General features: G+C 52.6%; 1 protein-coding gene across 3 annotated transcripts in view; it reads left to right on the plus strand.

Annotated features, from left to right (window-relative positions):
• The window catches only part of USP7 (ubiquitin specific peptidase 7), a 65,675-nt gene extending 43,726 nt beyond the window's left edge, over positions 1–21,949 (plus strand). For all 3 annotated transcript variants that reach the window (XM_086691317.1, XM_086691316.1, XM_086691318.1), the window contains exons 7-31: positions 395–525; positions 958–1,012; positions 2,018–2,098; positions 2,199–2,289; positions 4,920–5,002; positions 7,463–7,572; positions 9,093–9,249; positions 10,861–11,005; positions 11,278–11,408; positions 12,117–12,251; positions 12,720–12,821; positions 12,987–13,092; positions 13,831–13,923; positions 14,012–14,079; positions 14,407–14,507; positions 15,359–15,512; positions 16,252–16,319; positions 16,762–16,870; positions 16,959–17,036; positions 17,838–17,938; positions 18,967–19,066; positions 19,788–19,907; positions 20,019–20,090; positions 20,211–20,301; positions 20,543–21,949. In XM_086691317.1, the coding sequence (XP_086547443.1) occupies positions 395–525; positions 958–1,012; positions 2,018–2,098; positions 2,199–2,289; positions 4,920–5,002; positions 7,463–7,572; positions 9,093–9,249; positions 10,861–11,005; positions 11,278–11,408; positions 12,117–12,251; positions 12,720–12,821; positions 12,987–13,092; positions 13,831–13,923; positions 14,012–14,079; positions 14,407–14,507; positions 15,359–15,512; positions 16,252–16,319; positions 16,762–16,870; positions 16,959–17,036; positions 17,838–17,938; positions 18,967–19,066; positions 19,788–19,907; positions 20,019–20,090; positions 20,211–20,301; positions 20,543–20,649 (2,589 nt within the window). In that variant the 3' untranslated portion in view covers positions 20,650–21,949. The remainder of the gene's footprint in view (positions 1–394; positions 526–957; positions 1,013–2,017; positions 2,099–2,198; positions 2,290–4,919; positions 5,003–7,462; positions 7,573–9,092; positions 9,250–10,860; positions 11,006–11,277; positions 11,409–12,116; positions 12,252–12,719; positions 12,822–12,986; positions 13,093–13,830; positions 13,924–14,011; positions 14,080–14,406; positions 14,508–15,358; positions 15,513–16,251; positions 16,320–16,761; positions 16,871–16,958; positions 17,037–17,837; positions 17,939–18,966; positions 19,067–19,787; positions 19,908–20,018; positions 20,091–20,210; positions 20,302–20,542) is intronic.
• The last annotated feature ends 3,369 nt before the right edge of the window (positions 21,950–25,318 follow it).

The following is a 25,318-nucleotide window of genomic DNA, read 5'->3' on the forward strand; positions in this document are numbered from 1 at the left end:
TTTTCCGGTTACGTTGGCACTGTAGTGACCACGACAGAATGGTATAGTCGGGACCGGGACCGGGGGTGGGGGTGGGGGTGTGGATCATCCCAGTGGCACTTAGGTTTCGTGACACCTTTTGTTCACAAGCGATGTGAAGCTAAAAAGTGTTCCAAGAGGTATGAAATACAAGTGGTTCTCTTTGGATGGCGAGTTGTAGGTAAATTTTTAAATTCTTTTTTGCTTTCTCATGGTTTTTATGTTGCCTCTACAGACTTTGAGGATCTTTAAAAAAGTTTCCTGAGCTATTTTGGAGGGATAGTTAGAAGCCCTACCAACTACCTTAGCTGTTGTGATATTGGAAATGATACTTTCACATAAAATTCCATTTTTATTTCTTAATCAATTATTTTAGGCTGTGTACATGATGCCAACAGAGGGTGATGATTCATCCAAAAGCGTCCCCTTAGCATTACAAAGAGTGTTCTACGAATTACAGCACAGCGATAAGCCTGTAGGAACAAAAAAGCTAACGAAGTCCTTCGGGTATGTATTGTATCGCCTTCTTCGCCTTCTCCTTCCTTCTGCAAGGATGGGTGAGCGCGTAGTAGGAGAATCCAGAGCGCAGTGTAGGCATTTCAGTGCGCCTGGGTGTTTCGATCACTGGATTTGGTTTGTCCTTTCCGTAATAAAAGGCTGTGGTTTGGAATTTGGCCTGAGAAATAATTCACCACTTAACGACGTCCTCTTATGCACCGCAGGACGTTCAGAACAGGACAGAGCTGTGAAGATGTTGGTGCCCTGATAGAATTCAGTGGTCTTTAAATTGGGGACCCCTAAAGATAATTCCCTCAGAAGATGGATTGACGAATAGTGGCCTGTCCTACAGCTCGCTTTTCAAGTCTGAGTTGCTTAGTTTACTCTTACTTGAAGTCTGGAACTGTAAATAAATACAAACATTCCTTTTCTCTTTCCAAGGTGGGAAACTTTAGATAGCTTCATGCAGCACGACGTTCAGGAGCTGTGTCGAGTGGTAAGTTCTCCGCCATAACCGCACACTACTTAACATTGACTGCTGTAAAGCACTGTCGGACGTGGTAGCAAGTAAAACCTCAGACCTGCCTCGCGCCCGTGCAACTCAGGTGCGCCCATCTCTGTTCAGGACAGAGCCAGGCCAGGAAGGAAAGGCAGCGTCTGTCTAGTTTACGAGCCAGAGAGAATGAGAACAAAATTGTTCTTGGAGAGGGCAGCGTGAGGGGAAACTTGAATTTCGGTAGCGGTAGGTAGTGTGGTTTAAATCTGCCGTTGGTACATCTGCCCCAGTTACCAGTCAGAGAAACCACAGATTGGCTGACGTAGCTGTCCTGGCCGCCCTGTTTCGCCGTAGACTAGGGACTCCTGTTACTCCGTAGCGCCCAGACTCGTCTTTTGCACAGAAGTTCTAACAGAGGCAGCTCTCTGTGCGGGTGATTCTCCCCCAAACCATCTTTAGTCACTAGCAAATTCCCGTCCTTCCAGTCGTGACCAAAGACGCACAGACACACACAAAGTCACACACATACACAACATGAAACGGCTATTCAAGGTGATTGGCTGGGCAAGGTGTGTTTTCTGTTTTGCAGCACTAGCTGGATTGAATCCAGTTCATTAAATATCCATGGACAAACCAGTCAATCCTGTTGACAGGCTCAACCTCATTTATCTCTTGGTGTGGACCAATACGAGTTAAGTTTAGTGCTCAATTTACATGCTTTTCCACAGAGGTAAAATGAATATAAAAAATGCTTCTAAAGGCACTACAGATTACTAATTCATTCCAAAGGCTGTATAGAGGTTAATCTCAACTGTTGCATGTAGATATTTTTGTAAATACCCAACCGAGGACGAAGATTTTGTATGTTTTCATAATTGCATGCTGGAGGTCATAATATTCATAGTCTAGAACTTCTTTGACCATTGAAATTTCCTAGTCAAGTTTCGAATTACTGTCTGTTAATGAAGCATCACATTTTCTTAAAGCCCAAACTTTCTCTTCCAGCTGCTTGATAATGTGGAAAACAAGATGAAGGGCACGTGTGTGGAAGGCACCATACCTAAATTGTTCAGAGGCAAAATGGTGGTATGTGGCTACCAGCTTTAGAGAATGATTTTAAGATGATTTAAGAACGCTACGATAGCGACAATTAACACTTAAGCCCTCTTATTTTCCTTATTTGTAGTCCTATATCCAGTGTAAAGAAGTAGACTATCGATCCGATAGGAGAGAAGATTATTATGATATCCAGCTAAGTATAAAAGGAAAGAAAAACAGTAAGTTCCGTGTACATAACCTTGGCCTTCCGCTCATTTCTGTTTTGGTTTCATGCTTCATTGACCCCGGTGATTTTCATTGAAATCTAGTGCAGACAGAGACCCCTGCCCAAGTGATGAGCGAACAGCTTCCCAAGTGAACGCAGGCTCGCGGCCCCACACGGGTCACACATCACGACGCCTGCCGCCTACACGTTGGTTCTTCCCGGCCACGACCTCCTCGTCTCAAAGGAGAACCGCTCTTTGGCCCTTTAACAACCCCCCCACCCCGTTATTTTTGCCTGTTTTAAGTATTTATAGAGATGGGATCATACAGGCTACACAGCCCTGCTTCTCTCCTTTTGCCCAGCGCCACTTCTGTGCATCGTGCATATCGCGAGGAGCGGTGGTAACTTGATGGTTTTCGTTGCTTTACGCTACTCCATGTGAGGAGGATGCCGCAGGTTTTTGGGAACCACTCTTTCCTTGGTAGATGTTTGCGTTTTCAGTGTGTGGTGCTCGGACATAAGGTTCCTTTCCCGTTGCTGTGCCCGTCTCCGGCACACATCCTTCTGCGTTCACGGTGAGCGGAATTGTAGGCTCCAAGGGTACGCATATACATTCGGTGGGTGAGGCCAGCGAGGCTCCCAGAGCAGTCTGTTGATCTCTGTTCCCCAGCCATGTGTGACAGTGGCCATCGCTCCGCATCCACAGCAGGACCACCGGTCAGCAGTCTGGACATTTTGGTGAGTGTGTGGCACTCTCGCTGTCTGTATGCATTTCCCCAAAGGTCAGCGAGATGGTCACCTTTCCGGCTGCTTACTGGCAATTTGGATGTCTTCTTGAACATCTGGGATGGAGTTAATAATAGTTGATGTCCTCGATTGCCAGTTTTGTCACCTGTGATTTCTGGGTTGGTTTCTGTTGATTCACTTTGCTCTTCATCAGGGGCTGTTTTCCAGCTTCCTTGCATGTCTGGTCCTCTTAGTGGATGCCTGCCGTTGTGATTTTTACCTTGTTCGGGTGTGGATGTTCTTCACCTTTGTTCTGGGACCTGTTGGAGTTGCTTGGACACCATGTGATTCTTTGGAGGCTTGTTTTTACGCCCTTTCCGGTGGGAGCACAGCAGTTTGTGGTTAGCGCTACATGGGCCCCCACCTGAGGCCGTGCCCAGAGCTCCGTGTACAAGGAGGCTTTTCACCGTGGCTGGAGGGAGCACAGACTGTTCCCAGGCTCGCGTGTCCTCTGGGGGCTGTACCCCCGGCCTCTGGGTGGTTCTTTCCCTGCCCCCGGATAAGTCTTCACCCTGCTTGCCGGTCAGCCCTCCCTGGGGGCTCTGGGAGAGCTGCCGCTTTCTTCTTGGGCACTCTGCGCTGCAGATGGCAGCTGCTGTGGGCCCTGTTGGGGTTTCTCTCCCACACGGTGAGCTGGGACGGTTGAACTGCTCTCACCCATCATGGTCCCGTACCGCCTGTTTTCCTGGGCCTGAAACCTCTTTTGGATGGACAGTCCCGGGGTCCTTGTCCAGTGCAGGAGAGTGTGCCTGGTGCCTCTCCTTCCCGCGGGAGCCGTGACAGGGACAGGGAGCTGGGCAGGAGCCATTCTCAGTGCTCTGGGCACTGGCCCGGCTGTGTTGCTGAGCTGCTCCCTCTGTGGGGCTCACCTATTTTCACTCTTGTAAGTTTGCCACGTGTTTAATGGAATTGCAGAATTTTAGTGAAATCACCGGATTTTTTCTTTGCTTTTTGTGTCCTAAGAACATCTGTCCTGAAGTCATAAGGTCGTCTCTGATCTGTTACTGTTTTATCTTTTCTGTTTGTCTACAATCTCCACACAGTGGTGTTTTGCATGTGGTAGGATGTCAAGACCGACCCTCCCCCTGTGGGGCTCAGGTGATCCCGTCACATTTTCCGCGTTGCTCTGCACCTTTGTTAGTGGCCAGTTGCTCATATTTGTGTGGGTTTGTTTTTAGATTCTTGCTTCTGGTCCACTGGTTCTCCCTGAGCAAATTCTACACCTCCCACCCCCAGCTTTATTTTGGTTAAATTGACAAAATGTTAGGATATTCAAAGTGTACGTTGTGATTGTTGCGGATATACTGTGAAAGGAGTGCTCTGTCCCAGTGACCACCTTGACACGTCCCTTCTTCATCGCGTGCGCACGTGCATGAGAGAATATTTAGGTGCTGCACTCTTGGCAAACTTCAGTTAGACAACAGGATGTTGAGCCCTTGTCACCGTGTTCTGCGTTAGGTCCTTAGTCCTTCTCTGACGGCTGGAAGTTTGCACCCTTTCACCTTGACCCCACGTTCCTGCTCTATCTACACGGTCTTTCTTACAGCTCTATGTGTGGGTTAGATTTTGTACTTTAATGGTACTTGATTTTGGTAAAGCTATTAAAACACTTGATTCCATGTTACAGCTTCAAACACCCTCAAGGAACCGTGTCAGTGTTCTCAGGGGTCTGGGTTTTCATGGAGCAGCGGGGGCTTGGTGGCCGTCCGGGGCAGGGGCTGGAGGCCACCACTGGCATCCTCCCTGGCAAGCTTGAGTGCATGGGGCAGCCGTGCCGTCATGAAGGCCTTTAGTGAGACCATTGGCTGACTCTCTCTCTCTCTCTCTCTCTCTCTCTCTCTCTCTCTCTCTCTCAAGTATTTGAATCATTTGTGGATTACGTGGCCGTGGAACAACTAGACGGCGACAATAAATACGACGCCGGGGAGCACGGCTTGCAGGTAACGCGGGAACGATGCGCTGCTTCAGTTGTGGACCAAACAGTCACTTGGAGCTTTTCATAAGCTGCTCAGACCCAGAGCTCAAAGGATTTGAATTCTGAGTGCAGCCATTACATCTTGGGAGCTGTGATCACACGGCGGGGGTGGGGGCTGGGGGGGGGTTGCAGCTCGTTTCTCAGGTAGGCCTGTCACCCAGCACACGGCGTTTTCTCACTGTGTCCGTCCCCCCTGCTCCTGGCCTCAGTGCTGCCCATGCAGAGCTTTTCCTCCGCTTCTCCGGCTGCGGTGGACTTTGTCGCTCGGACTCCGTCGCTCGGACTCCACTTTGGGGTGCATGTGTGGGGTGCAGTTAGTTTTTGAAAGGGTCGTGACTTAGAGGATAAGGAGTGTGTCTTCTGTCCTGGTTCTGTGAACACGGGCTGTCCCTGCTTATCTTCCACAAGGCCCGCAGGGACCCGAAGCTTCTGGCAGAGCAGTGAGCCTTGTGGACCGGTGACTGGTCAGGTGGAGAGACACGGCCTGGGGCACGATCGGTGGGGCCAGCAGCGCCCTCGCAGACGCAGCCATCCAGGGTCTGTGTTGCAGACTCCTAACCCGGACACATCGGCTCAGCCAGTTGCCAATTTCTCAGACCGTCCTGCTTGCCAGGCTTGCCAATTTATAATTCATGGTGCTGATGTGCCCCCTGTTTCAGTGGGCCTCGGATCTGCTCTTCTGCTTGGTCAGGCCACTCAGGGATGCTGCACTGTGGATCAGAAAGTCACGTTGCAGACACGCAGCTAGACGTGCTCAGGGAGCACTGCAGTCAGCTCACGAGAATTGCCTTGTCCACAGTGGGTTTGGGGGGCTGGGTGAGCAGTACATAGTATTTTAGAATCACAGTCACAATGGACCATGTTGGAGGAACAATTCTTTGATTCTTTCAAGGTGTAGAAAAACCACGCCATTCCTTTGTGTGGCAGGAGGTTCCCAGGTTTTCATTTTTCTTTCCAGAGAAGACTTGCCCTCGTAAGCACACTGATTCAGCATCAGAGAACACTGTGGCTTGTCACAGCCCCGTTCCTCTGGGTGGACATAGCCCAGAAGCAAGGTCTGAATTGAAAGTGGAGCTGTGACAGGACCCCCGGTGGCCTGCTGGTGGCTGAGTTTGCCACAGAGGCTTATTTTAGTGAGCAGACCAGAGTCGGGCCTGCAGCGGGGGGGCCTCGTTCAGGAGCGGGCGAGTCCCGCAGCACAGAGACTGAGTTGCTGGTACTGAGGACAGTCTTCAGAAGTGGGTTGGACTGAGCACTGAGGGTGCGCTCCGACGCGAAGGTCCCGAAAGTCCAGGGTGAGGGAAGCTGATCTAGTCTAGACCTCCCGGCACATGATTGTCTGTGCCTCTGCCTGTTCTGTCCAGGTGTCTGTGGACACCTCGAACCTTACAGAATTGTAATCCTAGGCTTCTGCCTCTCCATTTAATGACTTGCTGTGCTTTTCAATGTATTTTCCATCATGTTTAATGAGCGTATAACATGGCAGCATGATTAAGCCCCCATTCACCTGGCTATTGCCTGTGGTTGGGCCTCAGAGAGAACATAACCCAAAATAAACCTCGCACATGAGCTGCTGCTGCATGGTCTCAGTTTTGGTAGCAGACGTGGTGAAGGTCTAAGTAGAACATCTTATTTTATTTAAAAAATTTTTTTAATGTTTATTTATTATTGAGAGACAGAGCATGAGCAGGGGAGGGGCAGAGAGAGGGGGAGACACAGAATCCGAAGCAGGCTCCAGGCTCTGAGCTGTCAGCACAGAACCCAACGCGGGGTTCGAACCCGTGAACCGGGAGATCATGACCTGAGCCAAAGTCGGACACTTAACCGACTGAGCCACCCAGGTGCCCCTTAAATATTTATTTTTGAGAACTCGTGAGTGGGGATGGTGGGGGGGATGGGGCGGAGGCGGAGTGGGGGGGTGGATAGAGGGTCTGAAGTGGGCTCTGTGCTGACATCAGAGGAGATGATGTGGGGCTTGAAGTCATGAACCACAAGATCATGACCTAAGCTATTTTTATTTTTTACTTGAAATGTAGTTGACATGCACTACTTTAGGTGTGCCATGTAAGATTTGGTGTTGAGCATTATGAAATGCTCACCACGACAGGCCTAGTGGCTCTCTGTCCCCACATAGTGTTCTCATTGTCACTACGTTGTACCTTGAATCTGTGACCTGTTTATTTTATAACCGGAAGTTAGTGCCTCTTGATCCCCCTCACCTATTTTGTCACATCCTCCAGCCCCTGCCCACCGAAAACCACCCGTTTGTTCTCTGCTTATGGGCCTGAACATTTTCAAAGCACCCCGCCTTGGATCCCGTAAACCACCCCCACCCCCCACCCCCGTCTTGCCAGCCGCTGTTGTTGCCCTTGTTCCAGGGACAAAGTAGGGCCCAACTAAACTTGGTTTCTTTTCCAATGTTCAGGAAGCAGAGAAAGGTGTGAAGTTCCTAACTTTGCCACCAGTGTTACATCTGCAGCTGATGAGATTTATGTATGACCCTCAGACGGACCAAAATATCAAGATCAATGATAGGTAATTTATTGTGGGGTGTTAAAGTTAAGATTGAATCATCACCTGACTTCGGGGGGTCGGTCTCCATGCTTTGTTTGTCTTTTTATAATGTCAGTTCATCTTGGATGTACTTGGGAGTTCCCTTGTGCCTCAGTTTCCCAAGAAGTATAATTTTAAAGGGATAATTTCCTTTAAGAGTTTCAGAGGCTGCTCCTCCCATAACTCCCTCTACCGGAACCCTGCCCCTCTCTGTGCTGTGGCGGATGGTCGTCCTGGGGAGGTTGGGGGGGGGGGTGCTTTCTGTTTGACCCGATGTAGCTTAGCTGTTTGCTCAGGAGTGGGATTTGATGTTCCCGTATTATTTTGTACTCTCCGTATCAACTTCTAGAACGTGTTGGAATTTTCAAGAAGAGGATGTAGATGGACTTGTGTGCTTTACTGCCAGTGTTTTCAAAATTCCAGATAAAAAGGAATGATAGTACACACACCCTTACCTGGTTTAGAATACATTATTTTTGTCCTGGTTAGTTTGAGCTCAGGATAGGGTGGTTGGTCAGTCCCCGCATGGAACTGGAGTGAGAGTGGACCCAGTCCGATTATTTGCCACCAGCTGGGTCTTTGCCGGCTCCTCGTTGTCCACGATCGTGGAGTGTGTAGTAAAGAAACCGTCCCCACCAAACCTCACACGTCGGCAGCGCGCAGACTAAGCCCCACCTGCTGGTGGGTGTCGTTGGGTCCTCACCTTGCTTTTGTTTCTGCTTTTGGAATTAGTTGCCAACGTTAAAACAAAACAGATCAAAACCTTGAGATTTCACATAAAAGCCCAGATTTCTGGCATCTTTTAGGAATTCAGAACATGTGGCAGCACAGCCAGAATTGCTGAGGGCAGCACCCGGGGCGCCGAGCCGGCTGCCCCTGGAGACTCCATGCGCCGCTCTCCTCCGCGTCTTCGCCAAGCTGCCTGCCTTTCTTCCTGTCTCTCAAGGCCCTCCTAGTAATTAATCGTGACCCTGTTATTAAAATGCTTATGGATCCAGTAATTTACAAACAAATCAAGTTCAGATGTCTCCCGAAATCCCAGGGTGTACGGGATCCTTTCTCACGTGTGTCCCCTGTCAGATTCGATCCCTCCAGGTTTCTCAAACCTGCAGCGTGTCCTCAGTGGTCTTGGTCCAGGACAGTTGGAATCATTCATTAATACATTTGCAGCCATCCACATCCTAGACAAGTCCTGGTGTGTGTTTGTCCTGAGACTGGCTGTTGTGTGACATCCTCAACTTAGAAATCTGTTGGTGTCTCCATGCGTTGTGCACCTCTTTTCTCATACCTAGCTTCACATTTCGTACTGATGTGTGAATAATTGTCCTAATGAATAGGAGCCGCCACAGAAGTCCTTCGGAGGGCCTCCCAAGTCAGAGTGATACTTCTCTTTCCAAATAAAGACGAGTCAGTAAATTAGAACGTCTAGCAATATAGTCTCCACATGAAATATTTTACATGTCAGTGAAACCTGGATTTCTTTAAAAATGTTTTTTTAATAGGTTTGAATTCCCAGAACAGTTACCACTCGATGAATTTTTGCAAAAAACAGATCCTAAGGACCCTGCAAATTATATTCTTCACGCAGTCCTGGTTCACAGTGGAGATAATCATGGTGGACATTACGTGGTTTATCTAAACCCCAAAGGGGATGGCAAAGTAAGTGCCGGGCAGGGGGCGGAGTCAGATGTCATGGTGTGTGGGGCACTTACCCAGCGCTCAGCTTCGCCTTTTCCTCTCCCAACCCGATGGCCTGAATAGTGCAGGATTCCACCCTGGGCTCTGATTTATCTGTGTTCCCATGCATGAATGGCTGATACCTTAAAGGTGATAGTGAATGAGTGCTTGCACTTGACGTATGCACTGAAGTAGCCTTGAACATTGGACCGTTATCATTGCATACCTAATGGGAGGCACTTGCTCTCCACTTAAATCCTTGGGCAGGTGGGAATGCAAGCTGGTGCAGCCACTCTGGAAAACAGTGTGGAGGTTCCTCAAAAAATTAAAAACAGAACTACCCTACTATCCAGCAATTGCACTACTAGGCATTTATCTAAGGGATACAGGGATGCTGTTTCGAAGGGGCACATGCACCCCCATGTTTATAGCAGCACTTTCAACAATACCCAAAATAGGGGAAGAGCCCAAATGTCCATTGACAGATGAATGGGTAAAGAAGATGTGGTAATATCTATACAATGGAGTATTACTTGGCAATCAAAAAGAATGAATTCTTGCCATTTGCAACTATGTGGATGGAACTGGAGCGTATTTTGCTAAGTGAAATTAGTCCGAGAAAGACAAGTATCATATGACTTCACTCATATGAGGACTTTAAGAGACAAAACAGATGAACATAAGGGAAGGGAAACAAAAATAATACCAAAACAGGGAGGGAGACAGAAGAGACTCTAAAAAATGGAGAACAAACTAAGGGATACTGGAGGGGTTGTGGGGGGGGAATGGGCTAAATGGGTAAGGGGCACTCAGGAATCTACTCCTGAAATCATTGTTCCACTCTATGCTGACTAATTTGGATGTAAATTTAAAAAAGACAGAAAGAAAGAAAGAAATCAATCCTTGGGCAGGGGAGGCTGGATGAATCACACGTTCTGCGCGCCTGCTTGTCTGTGCTGCGTGATGCTCCGTCGCGTCTCCTAGTGTTCCCCAGGGGTGAGGGTGTCCTCAGGGTCTGTGTCCAGGATCGTAGCGCCAGTGCAGAACAGAGCGGAGGCCGAGCCCACCTCCCTCATGTGAGGAGACTTGGGCAGGGGGTGCTCACACAGCCCAGACCACGACGAACCTTTCCCTGCAAGACTTAGTGCCATTTAGAACACCTCGACCCACAATGAAGAGATCAGAAGAGAAGTACTCTGTACAACTCTGCTGACCTTTCTTGAGCCAGGCCCTCTCTTGCTGCGATAACGTATCCTATCAAATGTCCCACTGAATTTCGTAACCACACCGTAAAATCTCCAGTTTTACCGACGAAGTCAGGTGTACTCGGTATGATTTTCTCAGATCTGCAAAGAGTTGTACTGTCGGGAGATTGAATCTGATTCGAAGTGGGCCATTTGAGCATGTGACAGAATTGCCAAGGGACAAACTCACAGTGGCCCCAGAATACGGGTGCTGGCTGGCCTCTTCCCCGAGAGGGCGGCCCGAGGCGGCGCCTGGCCGGGCACCTCCCTGCGTCACTTGTAGGTAAACGCTGCCTCTCCGGTTGTGTGCTTCTCAAAGCGCTTTCTCTCTGCTGCGTCTTGTTGCCAGTGGTGTAAGTTCGACGACGACGTGGTGTCCAGGTGTACGAAAGAGGAGGCCATCGAGCACAATTACGGGGGTCACGACGACGACCTGTCGGTGCGGCACTGCACGAACGCGTACATGTTGGTTTACATCAGGGAATCAAAGCTGAGTGAGTAGCCGGCTTGTTACCTGGGAAGCTTGACAGCTGTACCCTGAGCTGTGCCATTTGCCCCAGCACGTTCCGCGCTCTGCCTGTGCGGCCTCGCTCCCGACCTCCGCAAGCAAGCTGGACGGGGCCGTGTGGGTTTTGATGCGGGCTCACGGTACCAAGTCATTTCCCCCGAATCAGATCTCCATTTATGGCGACGCTGAATGGGGGCGTTCTCAGGAGGGCATCCTAGAACCCGCGCAGAGGTAAACGCGGGCACATTTGTCGTGCAGGTGAGGTTTTACAAGCTGTCACCGACCACGATATCCCTCAGCAGTTGGTGGAACGACTGCAGGAGGAGAAGAGGATCGAGGCTCAGAAGCGGAAGGAACGGCAGGAAGCCCATCTCTACATGCAAGTGCAGGTCAGCACCCCCACCCCCCGGGCGGGACCCGCGCTAGGCCTCGCTTCCGGAGCGCTGTGGCCTCGTTGGGGGGACTGCTGCCTGGGCACGTGTGCTCAGTTTCCCTGGCCCTATGGGGCATACGTTCCAGCGCAGGCTGAGGGCTGATGTTAGACGTACTCAGACCCCCAGACACTGGGCCAGGGGGTGGATGAGAAGCACCGAGGGGTCAGAGGGGAAAGGCCTCAGGTGGGCGAGCTCCCAGTGGGAGGTGGCCCTCCAGGCCATGGAGAAGCTTGGCCAGTGGTGGGGACAGAAAAGAGGGCTGGACGGAGAGGTGAATTTCCGGGTGGTGTTGGTTTGTGGTTTGGTTGCGATACCAGGAAACGGGCGTTCCTTTTAGCAAGTTGATTGCCGGGAAAAAGCCGCCAGCTCACGCATCCTGGCGGTATGCTGTCCAGAGACTGCCACACAAGCGGGTTTCCCACTGGTGCTCGCGGTCAGTGGGCAGCGGCTGTGTGGAAATGGAGGTGTCTCGATTCTGATGAAACACCTGATTTCCTCCGGTCACTTTGATGTTTTTCTCCTTGGGTCTTTGGAAGAAGGTTCTTCGGAGCAAAAGACTAGCTGTTCTTAGCATACTGCTGTAAGAACTTTGTTTTGGCTGGGGTGGTCGCGTGGCATTTATGTATCGTGTGGAAAGTGTTGTGTTTGCTTGTGGCTTTTCAGATAGTTGCAGAGGACCAGTTTTGTGGCCACCAAGGCAATGATATGTACGATGAAGAAAAAGTGAAATATACTGTGTTCAAAGTGTTGAAAAACTCCTCACTGGCTGAATTTGTCCAGAACCTCTCTCAGACCATGGTGAGTGCCACCCGTTCTGGGGGTGGTTATTTTCTTCTCCCACGTTCTCCTCCCTTGCTTATTTAACTGCACGGGATCAGATCGGGCACCCAGGCCCTGGAATACTAGGAGCCCTGAAGGGTGAGTCTTGGACCACATCAGCAGGGAGAGCTGTAACTGTAATATAATCCTAGAATCATCACATTCATATCGAATTTTTTTGTTAAGTTTTTATTATTTTGAGAGAGAGTGCACACATGAGCAGGTGAGGAGGGGCAGAGAGAGAATCCCAAGCAGGCTCCACACCATCAGCACAGAGCCCGATGTGGGGCTCGAACTCAGGAACCATGAGGTCATGACCTGAGCTGAAATCAGGAGTCGGGCACTTACCGACTGAGCCACCCGGACGCCCCTGTATGGAATTAAAATGTGAGCTGCTTTTAATTGCTTTGCTTTGCTTTTCTCCCCCCCTTCCCCCCCCCCCCCCAGGGGTTTCCACAAGATCAAATCCGATTATGGCCCATGCAGGCAAGGAGCAATGGAACCAAACGGCCAGCGATGTTGGATAACGAGGCAGACGGCAACAAGACGGTGAGTGTCGCGGGTGCCGCCTGTCCTGATGGGGGTCTGTGGAGGCCTGGCCTGCGCGCCAGCGTGCCTTATCTGCTTCTGGCCCACTTTGTGGGTGGTGGGCGTGTTCTTCACCCTCACACAGCCGCTGACACAGTCTAAAACCAGCCTCTCTTTTGGAAATAGATGATTGAGCTCAGTGACAATGAAAACCCTTGGACGATATTCCTGGAAACCGTTGATCCGGAGTTGGCCGCCAGCGGAGCCACGTTACCCAAGTTTGACAAAGATCGTAAGTGTCCTCGGAGCGCAGAGCCGGCTCCCTGGACCACCGTCTAGACACCCAGGGTCCGGCGTTCTTCCCTGGCAAAGAAACCGGCCCTCGGCCCCCTCCTGTGTTCGTGTTTCTTGGCAAAGCTGGGTGGGCCCCATCTCTGCCGGTGGCTGGAAGGCACCGGCCGCGTTGAGTCCTCCTGTTCCACTTTTGTCTGGGCCCATGGTTTGCCACGTGCCTGACAGGGGCTGTGACAGCGCTGGGCTTGTAGACTCTCCGCCAAGGGCCGGTCCTTAATAGTTGGGGCTTTGCGACCCGTGCGGCCTGCGCCGCCCTGAAGCGGCCGCAGAGAGTGTGTGGATGGACAGTTTGGCCGTAGGTTTACACAGCAGGTGCCTGTAAGATGCTGGGTGGCTCTTGCTACAGACCAGGCTGTCCCTTCTGGTGGCGAAGACACTATATTAGCATATTTCCATGGCAACGCTCAACCAGCTAGTTATACCTGTTCTGGAAGTGTGAGATTCCTGATGAGTTCACTGCCCTGGCTCCCAGCCTCACTGCCTCAGATTAGTGTTTCCCGGGGGCCTGTTTGGAATGATGCTGTTGACCTGGGATCAGGGCTAACCCTCCCCTGAAACAATTGCTTTTAGGCTCTATAAGCCTTCCTTTGGGATGCCACTAGGCTTACTGTTAACATTTTTAAAACATTGTCCCGAGTGTTAAGATCCTAACAAAACCTGTTTGTTAATCTTATAGATGATGTCATGCTATTTTTGAAGATGTATGACCCCAAAACGCGGAGCTTGAATTACTGTGGGCACATCTACACACCAATATCCTGTAAAATCCGTAAGTCCTTGTTGTGCCGACCTCGGAGCTGGTTTTGTTAACGTGCTGGCATGTTACAGCCTCGGATTCTTTGTTTTCTTGAACCCAGGTGATTTGCTCCCGGTTATGTGCGACAGAGCGGGATTTACCCAGGACACTAGCCTTATCCTCTATGAGGTTTGGACGGCGTGTTTTTCCATAATCCGTGTATCTTGGGTGGTTGGGGGAGGGCTGTCTTTGTTCGTTTTGCTGGCCCTGAGTTCACTGTTCTGTGAAGTGTGCAGCTCAGTGTTGGGGGCCTCGGGTGGTGTGGAAGGAAAATGACTTTCCCTCATTTAGGCCCAGTGATTATTACATTTTTATGGATATTAGTATTTACTTGGCGTTTCGCTTATGAAAAATGTAGGGCTGAGAGTACTGAATATGCAGAAAGTGCAGGCAGTGTCTGGCCATATTACACATAAGCAGATGTTGAATTGTAACCGTTCCTCTCTTTTCCTGTAGGAAGTTAAACCGAATTTAACAGAGAGAATTCAGGACTATGACGTGTCTCTTGATAAAGCCCTCGATGAACTAATGGATGGTGACATTATAGTGTTCCAGAAGTATGTACTTTTTGAAGGACTTTTATCACTTCGTATGGGCGTTGAGGTTTTTCCATAAGCCCTAGAACCAGGAGATAAAATTGCATCTAGACCCCAAGTTAAATTTGTATCTGAGATTGTGGATAGAGGCCGACCTTCTCTTGGTTTGGGGATGATGGGCAGTGAGCCTCTTCCTCATTTAATGAATGCTTTATTTCCGAAGAAACGGCGTAGAGCAGGGTAACTCTTAACGGGATGGCAGACGTCTTTACGGAACTGCACGATGGTTTTCCTTCCCTTAAAGCGTGAGGTTCCCCCGTGTGCACCTGCGTGGATAATGCGTTCCAATCGGTGTGCATTAAAACCCTTGGGGCTGCTGGGCTGCTGTCGTGGCCCCTGGTCTGAAAGTAGCCTTTTCCCCTGCTCTTGAAGACTTCTGTTTGGAGGGCCAGGCAGTAAATAACCTAGACTTAGCGACTCCCCAGCCCTGCTGCTGGAGCCCGAGAGTGGTCGCCCGTCCCGTCCACTTCTGGTCAGAGAGGAGGCTCTGCCCCGAGGCGCTTGACCCCGAGTCCACTGTTACTTCTGTATTGCTGTATTGAGACGAGGGGCAGAAGGCAGTCAGCACTAGCACTGAGCCGGCTCAGGGCACCCCTCCTGTGCCATCCTGGCTGCTGACCGGGGTGCCCGGGACAGACTGTGGCACCCTAAAATGCGAGTCAGAATTTATGTCAACACCAATTTCTGTCTGTGTCACTGTGGTTTGGGAGATGATGCCCCCTTTTTTTTTTTTTTTTTTTTTTTTCCTTTTAACCAATATCCCTGGCCTGGACTTTGATTTAGTCTGCAAACTGTTTTTTTCCTCCCACTAGGGATGACCCTGAAAATGATAACAGTGAATTACCCACTGCAAAAGAATATTTCAGAGACCTCTACCACCGTGTTGATGTCATTTTCTGTGATAAAACAATCCCTAATGATCCTGGATTTGTGGTTACATTATCAAATCGAATGAATTATTTTCAGGTATTTGATAAATGCTCTTTTCCCTTCGTATTCTACAGCAGAAAGACCAAGTTGTTTTTAAAACAGCACTTGTTGAAGGCTATTGGATTTGGTTCTGGAGGGAGGGCCTCAGCCCTGCTATGAGGAAGTTCTTGATTGAGGGGCTTGTCCCCGGGCCAGCGGCTGTTCTTTCCCGAGGCCCACCCCGCCCCGTTCCCCCCACACCCTCCCACACCTGCCCCGCATCCCTTAATATCCACCCCACCCCACGCTGCACTCATCCGACCCTGCACCCACCCCGGCATAATTTGGTTTCAGAGATGATAGTCTTAACAGCATCTTTGCTTCAATTGCAACATGCCATTGGAAAATAAACCTGTAGACCTCACCATTAAAAGTTAAGAGCTCGGGGCGCCCGGCTGGCTCAGTTGGAAGAACAAGTGGTTCTTGGTCTCAGGGTCAGGAGTTCGAGCCCCGTATTAGGTGTAGAGTTTACTCAAATAAACATACCAAGAAAAAAGGTGAAAGACCCTGTAACAGCTAACTTCACCAGTGTGCTGCCCCCATGAGGGCACACTGGGGGGTATCATTTATTCCTGGTAGGTGTCAAAGGTTCAGGCCGTTTAAGTTCAGGCTGTTTGTTTCATACTTGTGTAAAAACATCAGGTAAATGGCTTCATTGGTAAGGTTTATACGCAATTCTCAGTTCATCCCTGAAGGAGACTTCCTTTCTGTCTGTGGGCCCCTTCCCTCCTCCCAGGTTGCAAAGACAGTGGCACAGAGGCTCAACACCGACCCCATGCTGCTCCAGTTTTTCAAGTCTCAAGGGTAAGCCTCGGTCGCTCGCTGTTCTGTCTGTCCCGCATGCCGTCCCTAGTCCGTCCAGACATCGTGGAACTAACTCTGATAGGTTAACACCTGACATGCCCTCACTTAGTTTCCGATAGAGTCGTCCACACGCACGTCCTGACCACACTCCTCCTGGACGTCAGACTAATTGGCGGCCTCGTCCAAAGCCAGACTCACTGTAGATACATGGTCAGCACATCTCCCACGCGTCCGGCCTGCCCCAGCCAGACTTGTGCATGCCAGTGGGACAGCCAGAGGGACGTGGGCCTCAGGAAATGGGAGTATTAAGGGAGGCCCCGTGCCAGGCCCGAGTTCAGGTGTAGGTGGAAGGCCAGTGGTTTGCTTTTACTCACACTCATGGGGATTTGGTGTAGGCAAATAATCAACAAGGCATTTGTTTATGTGCTGTTTTCTTGTGCAGTTATAGGGACGGACCAGGTAATCCTCTTAGACATAATTATGAAGGGACTTTAAGAGATCTCCTACAGTTCTTCAAGCCTAGACAACCTAAGAAACTTTACTATCAGCAGGTATGAGCCCGAATTCATGTAAGTGGGTCATGAAGAGAAGGTTTGGGTTTCGTGGAAGCACATCTGACGGTCTCTCTTTTCTTACCAGCTGAAGATGAAAATCACAGACTTCGAAAACAGACGAAGTTTTAAGTGTATATGGTTAAACAGCCAATTTAGGGAAGAGGTAGGTTTTTTTTAACGGTAGGAAGTTTTACTTTTATTGGCGTTTAATGTTTCTGTCTAGCCCTCAAAAACTAAAACCACAAAGGGAAGGTGTCAGAGGCCCTCAGTCCCCTCCAGCCACGATGACTGGAGCATTTTCAGTCGGGGCTCTAGCTGCTTGGCCCCAGGCAGTATCTTTCTGGAACCCCGGCTGCCTCTGGGCCTCCTCAGGTGGGGCGGGTGCCGGGGTCTGCCATTGCTGAGGCTGGTTCTGCACGGAAGGCAGGCCCAGCCCGCCCGCACGTGGTGGTTCTAGAAAGTCTGGCCCTGCTTGGACCCCGGTGTTTTCGCCTTTGTAGCTCCACCAGTCTCGAAGGCGCATGTAGGCCACGTGCTGTACGCGTGTTCCTCTGGTGGAATTGACAGGCTGAGATACTCCGCTCTTCCTCTGGGCCTTGTCTGGGCTGTCTGTCTGTCTGTCACGTCACCATGCTGGATCCGGCAGGCAGGGGAGGGGGGTGGCTTTCCGTGGGGTTTCCTGAGGAGCTGTCCTGTGAAGGGCGACCTTTCTGTATCAGCGTCGTTTCCTAAACTCCTCTCGGGTCCTAAACACCTCTGGGGTGGGGTGGGCATCTCCGGTTTGGGCCGGTGGGCAGAATTCACGCATCTGGAGCCCTCGGGGTGGGGCATCGGTGATGCGGAGGGAAGCTAGAGACGACAGAACGTCCCTTGCCATTCTTTCCTTCCTCGAGCAACATGGACGTGCTGTGGCAGACCTCTTCCGTTTTCTTGAAAGCATCGATTTCCTCCGGTCCTTTCCTAGGAAATAACACTATATCCCGACAAGCACGGGTGTGTCCGGGACCTGCTGGAAGAATGTAAAAAGGCTGTCGAGCTCGGGGAGAAAGCGTCAGGGAAACTTAGGCAAGTATTTCCTGAAGCTGCCGGCGGGCCGCGGGGGCATCACCAGGGCACCCGACTCTGGGACCCGCGCACAGTGCTGCACACCGGCTTTCAGCCCGTCTTCTGTGGCAGTTCATAGACCCTTCATAATGGGACCCCCCTCCTCCCCCCCCACCCCGCCTTTTTCTTTTGAGAGCAAGAGAGAGCACGAGTGAGTGAGGGGCAGAGAGAGAGAAAAGAAGTGGGGCCCACATGGGGCTTGTGCTCACCCGATGTGGGACTCGAACTCCTAAACCGTGAGATCATGATCTGAGCCGAAGTCAGATGTTTAACCACTGAGCCATATTTTCTTCTTTCCCTGTCTCCTGATTATTACTAAGCTGTAGGAAGAACTTAAGATTCAGGTGGAAAAGCCACTCGGTAAGGAAAGGATGCAAATAGAGGATCAGCCAAAACTGCTGTTGGTTGTGCGTGAGGAATCAGGGCGCTTCTGAGCCACGTAGCTGGTGTTCAGGCTGAAGTCAGAGGCCCCCGATTGATGAGCACTGTTCATGTCAGAGAGTTGACCGTTCTTACCATGGGGCCGGACAGGCGCTCACAGGACATAACAGCCCTTGGGGCTACTTGGTTCCTGGAATGTTTGCTCAGTGATGTTAATAAAAGAATGAGATCTTTATTCTCTAACGAGCTAGAGGGAGAAAGAGCACAAGTCTGGCCCCATTTGGAACCATTGCGGGAAAGATGTGCCCGGTTTGGGGAGATTTGGTCTCCCTCTCCGTGCCCAAATGCAGCTGCATCCCCTCCAACCGGAGCATCCCCCTTGGCCTTTTCTTGAACCACACACTCCAGGGGGACCACTGACTAGTATTTTGTGCTGTGTTCCTTGAGGACGCCTGCTTTGGACATTCCCAGTCTCTAACAAGGAAAACCATAAGCAAATGTTGATAGCTTCGTAATAAAGAATTTCTAGGAGAACTCATCAGCCCCTTTTCTCCCGTGGATTGGTGTGGCTCACTCCTTGCCCCCCCCCCCCCCCCCGTTTTGTGCAGGCTGCTAGAAATCGTAAGCTACAAGATTATCGGTGTGCACCAAGAAGATGAGCTGTTAGAATGCTTATCTCCGGCAACGAGTAGAACGTTTCGAATAGAGGTAATGGGCCCTCGTGGGCGCGGGGCGGGGTCGTGGGGCGGTGGGACGGCCGCTGGCGGTGGATGCTGCTTCAGTTTTGTCTGCGCGCTGGAAGAAGTGAGCCCTGCAGTTGATTTTGTTCTTCCGGCTGCTGAGAAGTTAACGTTGCGTTGTAAGAAAGTACACAGAATGTGCTTTTTCACGGTAGTCGTGGGCAGTGTGTACAGCTCGGCTTCCGGAAATCCGTTGGCGCGTTGAGCGGCCCTCCCTGCCCGTCACACTTGCCTGGTGGCCCACTCTGCTGAGACGCTGTCCCTTCACGTGCAGCTCCACCCTCCCCCCCCCCCCCCCCCCGCCTGCCCTCCCCTCGGGGGCTGGCCTCTACGTGCCTGTCCACAGGGGATCCTAGGGGAATTGTCCCCAGATGGGAATTCTCGATGTGGGCCCCCAGGCAGGTCTGCTCAGAAGCTCTGGCTCCCTGCCGAGTGTGGAGCAGCTGAAGTGTCCACAGTGACCAGAGTCACACGCACGTTGGTCGCTGGAACCTCAGAGTTTCCTGCCGACGCAGAGACCCCTTCCAGCTCTGAGCTCCCCTGGTTCTGATGAGACCCAGACACAGCGCTGGGCGGGCGTGGGACCCCGCTTCCTTGATGGGCGGTGAGGCGGGCAGACGCAGTGTGTGTCCGCGTGGACTGCACCGCCCGGCTCAGTGTGCACCCCCACCCCCCACCCTGCGTCCCAGGAAATCCCTCTGGACCAGGTGGACATAGACAAGGAGAGCGAGATGCTCGTCACCGTGGCGCACTTCCACAAGGAGGTGTTCGGGACGTTCGGGATTCCGTTTCTGCTGAGGATCCACCAGGTGAGGCCGGGGAGGTAGGCTGAGGGCCGCCGCCAGACATGAGATCCCGCGGCGCCACGCCGGGGCTCCCGCCGCGGGGGAGTGCGCACACGTGTCCTTTACCCTTCGTAGGGCGAGCATTTCAGAGAAGTCATGAAGCGGATTCAGAGTCTGCTGGACATCCAGGAAAAGGAGTTTGAAAAGGTAGGCAGGACTCCCGGGCTGCACGCCGAAATCCTGGCTCCCGCGGCGGCCGGACTTTGGCCGGAGGGGGGGTTTGCTGGCCCCCAGGGCTCACGCAGGAGCGGCCCTTCTGTCTTTCAGTTCAAATTTGCCATTGTGATGATGGGCCGACATCAGTACATCAACGAGGATGAGTATGAAGTGAACCTGAAAGACTTTGAGCCCCAGCCTGGTAAGAGCCCTCCCGTGGTCAGAGACGCGGGCGGCCCTGGGTCCCAGTTCCTTCTGCGAGGCAGGGAGGCACAGCGCGTGACCCATGGGTTCCTCTAAGACGCATTCAGGGTTGGCGTGTCGGTGGCTCTCCAGCGTGTGCTGGGAAGTGGGGGGGGAGGGGGGCATTGCGCTGGGTTCGGTCCGCTTCCTCGCCGTCTAGCCTCAGCCCTCAGCCCTGTGTCTCTCTCTCTCTCCGCCAGGTAACATGTCTCACCCTCGGCCTTGGCTAGGGCTTGACCACTTCAACAAAGCCCCAAAGAGGAGTCGCTACACCTACCTGGAAAAGGCCATTAAAATCCATAACTGACTTCCTCACCCAGTGCGTGCGAGGCGAGGGGCCGTGCGTGGGTGTGTGCCCCTTTTTAACAGCCTAGAACTTTGGTACACGTGCACCATCTGAAGTCTTCAGCAAGAGGATTTGCTGCTGATGTTAATTTTATTTTGTTGAGGCTGTTCCGTTTGGCTTCTCTGTATCTATTGACTGCCCTTTTTGAGCAAAATGAAGGTGTTTTTATAAAGCTTGGATGCCAATGAGAGTTATTTTATGGTAACCACAGCGCAAGGCAACCGTCAGCGTAACGGGGGAGAAGAGGTGAGGGCCACGCGGCTCCGGCTCGAGGCCTCTGGGCTGTGTCCAGTCGGCAGAGGCCTGCCCGGCTGCCTTCCTGGGGTCGCGGGCGCCAGCCCCGCAGCTGGTCTTACGTTGAGGCTCGTCTGACGTTTTCCCCTCAGTTCTACTTTCCAACCTTTTGTGTGCATCTGTAAAGCAAAACCGAGAAACTCACAACCTAATAAATAGAGCTCTTTCCTTCACTGCGTGTACTGTCCCCCTTCCTCGGTCCCCCTCCCCCGCCCCCCGCTGCCCGGGTCTCTCGGTAAACGCGTCTCAGTCCGTCAGCCGCTACCGTCCTTCAGCCCGTGTGCAGCGTGGACGCCCCCGAGTGTGAGCACGGTCCTGGCGGATGGTCCGGGCCCCTTTGGTTCGCTTGAAAACGCTGTTTGATACAATTGAGGTGTCAGGCGTGCTGCCTGTGGGCAGACTGACTCCACAATCTCAGCAGTTCATACAAGCAGGTGAAAGAATTCTCAGTGGAGTTTCCTCGGAATGGAACAGACGGAACAAGAAAAGGAGAGCCTTTTAGCAAAGAGGGCATGCTCACTAGTGGTCAGTACGCTGTTGACTTTGTAAAAAAAAAAAAAACAAAAAAACGAAAAAAAAAAAACAAAAGAAAAATAAAAACAAAAAAAAGAAAAAAAACAGAGAAATGAAATTGTATATTTAATGAGTGAACATGTATAATTCACCGCTGGGAGGAGGTGACTTTTTGTTGGGTGCATCTAAGTGACTCTTCACTGATGTTGATATTCATTGTGTGTAGTTTTATTTCAGTCCCAGCCTCGTTTCCTCTTATTTTGGAGCTAATGCCGGCTGCGTGTCTAGTTTTGAGTGCAGTAAAATAGAATCAGCAGATCACACTTAATTTTTCATCCTTTCCCAGGATTTTCCTTTCTTTCTGTAGCATCAGTGTATACCAACTCTTCCTGTATATTGCCTTTTTGCTGGAAAATGTTGTATGTTGAATAAAATTTTCTATAAAAACTGGAAATCAGTGAGTGACGTGCAGGTCGAGGGGAGACTTCTGCTCCCCCTGGAGGTCTGTGTTCCCCCTGCTGTCGGGGTTGCTCGTGGATAGTCCTGGTCATCCGGGGGTTGGATTTCGCCTCTTCCAGGTCATGGTCAAGCTCGAGCAGTGGAAGGTTTCCCGGGAGGAAACCGTTGCCCACATCTGAGGACCAGAAGCATGCCGGAGCCAGCCCGGCACGACTTTGTCTGCAGGTTTCCATGGCCCCGTGCGCGTCTCCGCCCCCCGGGACCTGCCCTCTCCTCGCCCTAAGAGAGTGGAATCTGGGCCGGCCAGCGAGGCTTTTTCACCGTGTGTTTGACTCTGAGCATGAAAGAGTTGGTCTTTTGTTTGAGGTTTGGCCGTGGGTGGGCTCTAGTAGGATAGCTGGATCGGTGTTCTCCCTTCAGTTACCGAGTGACTGCCTGTCGGAAAGACTGGTGATGTGGACATACGCTACGCTTTTGCCTCTCCGTTCCCTCCGAGCTACAGGGTTCGGCGTCTGAGCTCCTGAAACTGATTTTGGGGCACGGGGTGGAACCCAGCCTTTCAAACAGCTCGCTCTAAGCCCTGAGGACGTTCCCATCTATTGACAGCCATCAGAGTTCGCAGAAGGATGGGTCCCTTGGGAACCATAATGCGACCGGAATGAGGGGCATGGCCATCGCACGTGACCCGTACGCGGGAGCCGTGTGCAGAGAAAAATTCGAGCGTCTCAGGGTACGGCGCGTGCCATTTTCTGTAACGGCTGTTCTTTGTAGGCAGCCATGCCCTTCCCGCTGGGGGACCAGTCGCCTTTCTCTAAGAACTTCCAAGTCTGCTGCCTCGGGGACCCTCACTTCCAGCAGGAAGGGGTGCACGTCTCCTGCGTGTTGCCAGAGCGGTAAAAAGCGGAGTCTTGTGTGCACGGCGCTGAGAAGTGTGGCTTTGGTGCTTTGGTGCGTGACACCATGCTGGGGTGAGGCCCCCCACAGCGTGAGTCCGTCAGGGTGGGGGACCCCAGACCGGATCCCTGGGATTGCGTGGTGGATCCTCGTCCGGGGCTCCCCCCCCTGCATGGCTCTGTGCTTGTTCGGAGGCACGCGGTCGTGGTCTGCTTGTTTAAGATGGGGACACATGAGCGTCGTGCTGGAGTCCCCAGCGAGAAGCCGCGGCGTGGGACAAGATGGCTCCGGGGGCCCCGTGGTGGTCTCGGGGACAGTTACTGAGCTCTGCTGCTGGAGCCTGGTAGCAGCCTTGTGCCATACCTGAGCAGGTGAGCGCGGCGGCATCCGGGGCACGAGTCCAGGGGGGAAGGAGCCGTCGGGGGAGAGGCTGCGTGAGCACGAGCCCGGGGCCAGGCCTTGCCTGAAAACACTGCCAACGTGGACACGCACTTCGGACGTCAGCATGCCGGAACCAAGGGCCCCATGGACTTCTGTGTGGGGCTCCCGCCTTTCCCTCCGTCTTGCCGTTTCTGTCCTGGCCCGGCCCTGTCCAAGAGCGCCTCCTGCCACGGCAGAAGGTTCTGTGCGTGGCCCAGTGGGGTAGCCGCAGCCACGCATCCCTGCCAGACGCCCGAGATGTGCCGAAGCAGCTGAGGGGGCGGATTCGTAATTTCACTTAAGTAGCCGCGTGCGGCCAAGCGTCTACCCTGTTGGAGAAAGCCGCTCTAAGCTGATTTTCCTCCCGTTCGTTAGGGGTCGTTCCGGTGACTGGCTCACGCGGAGCCTGGACTTAACGTAGAAAACCGTGGCAGGTTTTCCTGGCCTTTTCTTGCTGGATCCATTTACCGGATGGGAGCAAAGTCAAAGACCAAGCTTCCTGAGGCCTTTGCCTTGTCCCCGGGGGAAGCAGAGCCTGTGCGGACCTGTCCTTCTCGCCTTTATCTTTGAGTGAGGCTTTGAAGCCAGGCCCTCCGGGGTTTTAAGAGCGGTCCGGGCAAGACGCAGGGAGGGCCCCCACGCGTCTGACCCGCCGAAGTATGGGTGGATCCAGGAGTGGGCCTGTGGGTGCTGACGCCTCGATCTGGCCGCAGTCGGTTCATGTTCACAGACGTGATCGGATGTTGGGAGGGAAAGCCACACCCCAGCCCCCACGGTGCCCATCTGCCCGCTTTGCCGGCACCGAAGAGCCTGTCCCTTCAGGCTCGCTTTGCAAAGTCCGCCTTGCGTCAGGCAGGCGGCACAGACGCGTTTGAGCCACGTCTGCGGCCGGTTTCAGCCTGCGGCCTCTCCATACCGCCACCGCCTCTGGCCCTCCTTGCCCCTGCGCGCACAGCACGACTTAGCCTGGGTGCCCGTGGCCCCCCCAAGTGCTCCAGGCTCCCTCCCGACTAAGGCCAAGAAGCCCCACGCCCTGCGGCCTGGTCCTGGGATAAGGCGGCGGGGGGGGGGGGTCCCCGTCCCGTCTCTGGGCTTTAGCCTTGATTGGGGGCGAAGGAAGCTAAGAAAACTCAGGCGCTCTTGTAACGACCCTCACCGTTGACTGTGCCCTGCTGCCTCTGGGCCGCCCGGAGTAGCCAGGGGACTTCGGCAGTTTGTGCCGCCTGGCTGGGCTCTGGGCTTGCCTGCTGGAGAGCGGGCCTCAAGACCCAGACTCTGCCGGCCTCAGCGTCCTGCTTTCCAGGCCCTCCCAGCTGGCCGTCCTGGGTGGAAGGAACGGGGCTGTGGGATACCAGGCTGGGGCCTCCCTCTGGGCCCTGGGCCCTTCCAGCCATGCCGCCCAGGTGGCCCTCCGGGAAAGGTGTGCCCTGGGAGAGTGAGGCCTCCGGGCCCCACACCCCAGCCTGGCCTTCAGCGAGATCTCGGAACAGGAGTGTGGCTGGGGGGGCTCCCGTTAAGGCGGCGAGTGTGGAGGCCCTGGGAACACGGGGCCAGTGGGGAGAGGTGAGGCGCAGTCACACAGCACTTAGCCCAACAGTTGCTGGAGGGTGCCGTGCGGCTGAACCATCATAGGTTTGGTTTTTATTTTTTTACTATTTTTTTTTTAACATTGATTCATTTTTGAGACTGAGAGAGACCTGAGCATGAGCGGGGGAGGGGCAGAGAGGGAAGACACAGAATCCCAAGCAGGCTCCAGGCTCTGAGCCATCAGCACAGAGCCCGACGCGGGGCTCGAACTCACAGACCACAAGATCATGACCTGCACCGAGTTGGATGCCCAACCGACTGAGCCACCCAGGGGTCCCTCATAGGTTTTAAAAGAAGTCCAGGGGCGCCTGGGTGGCGCAGTCGGTTAAGCGTCCGACTTCAGCCAGGTCACGATCTCGCGGTCCGTGAGTTCGAGCCCTGCGTCGGGCTCTGGGCTGATGGCTCAGAGCCTGGAGCCTGTTTCCGATTCTGTGTCTCCCTCTCTCTCTGCCCCTCGCCCGTT

The sequence above is a fragment of the Puma concolor genome, chromosome E3 (assembly GCF_028749965.1).
Source record: "Puma concolor isolate L17-30 chromosome E3, mPumCon1.1.hap2, whole genome shotgun sequence".
Taxonomy (NCBI): Eukaryota; Metazoa; Chordata; class Mammalia; order Carnivora; family Felidae; genus Puma; species Puma concolor.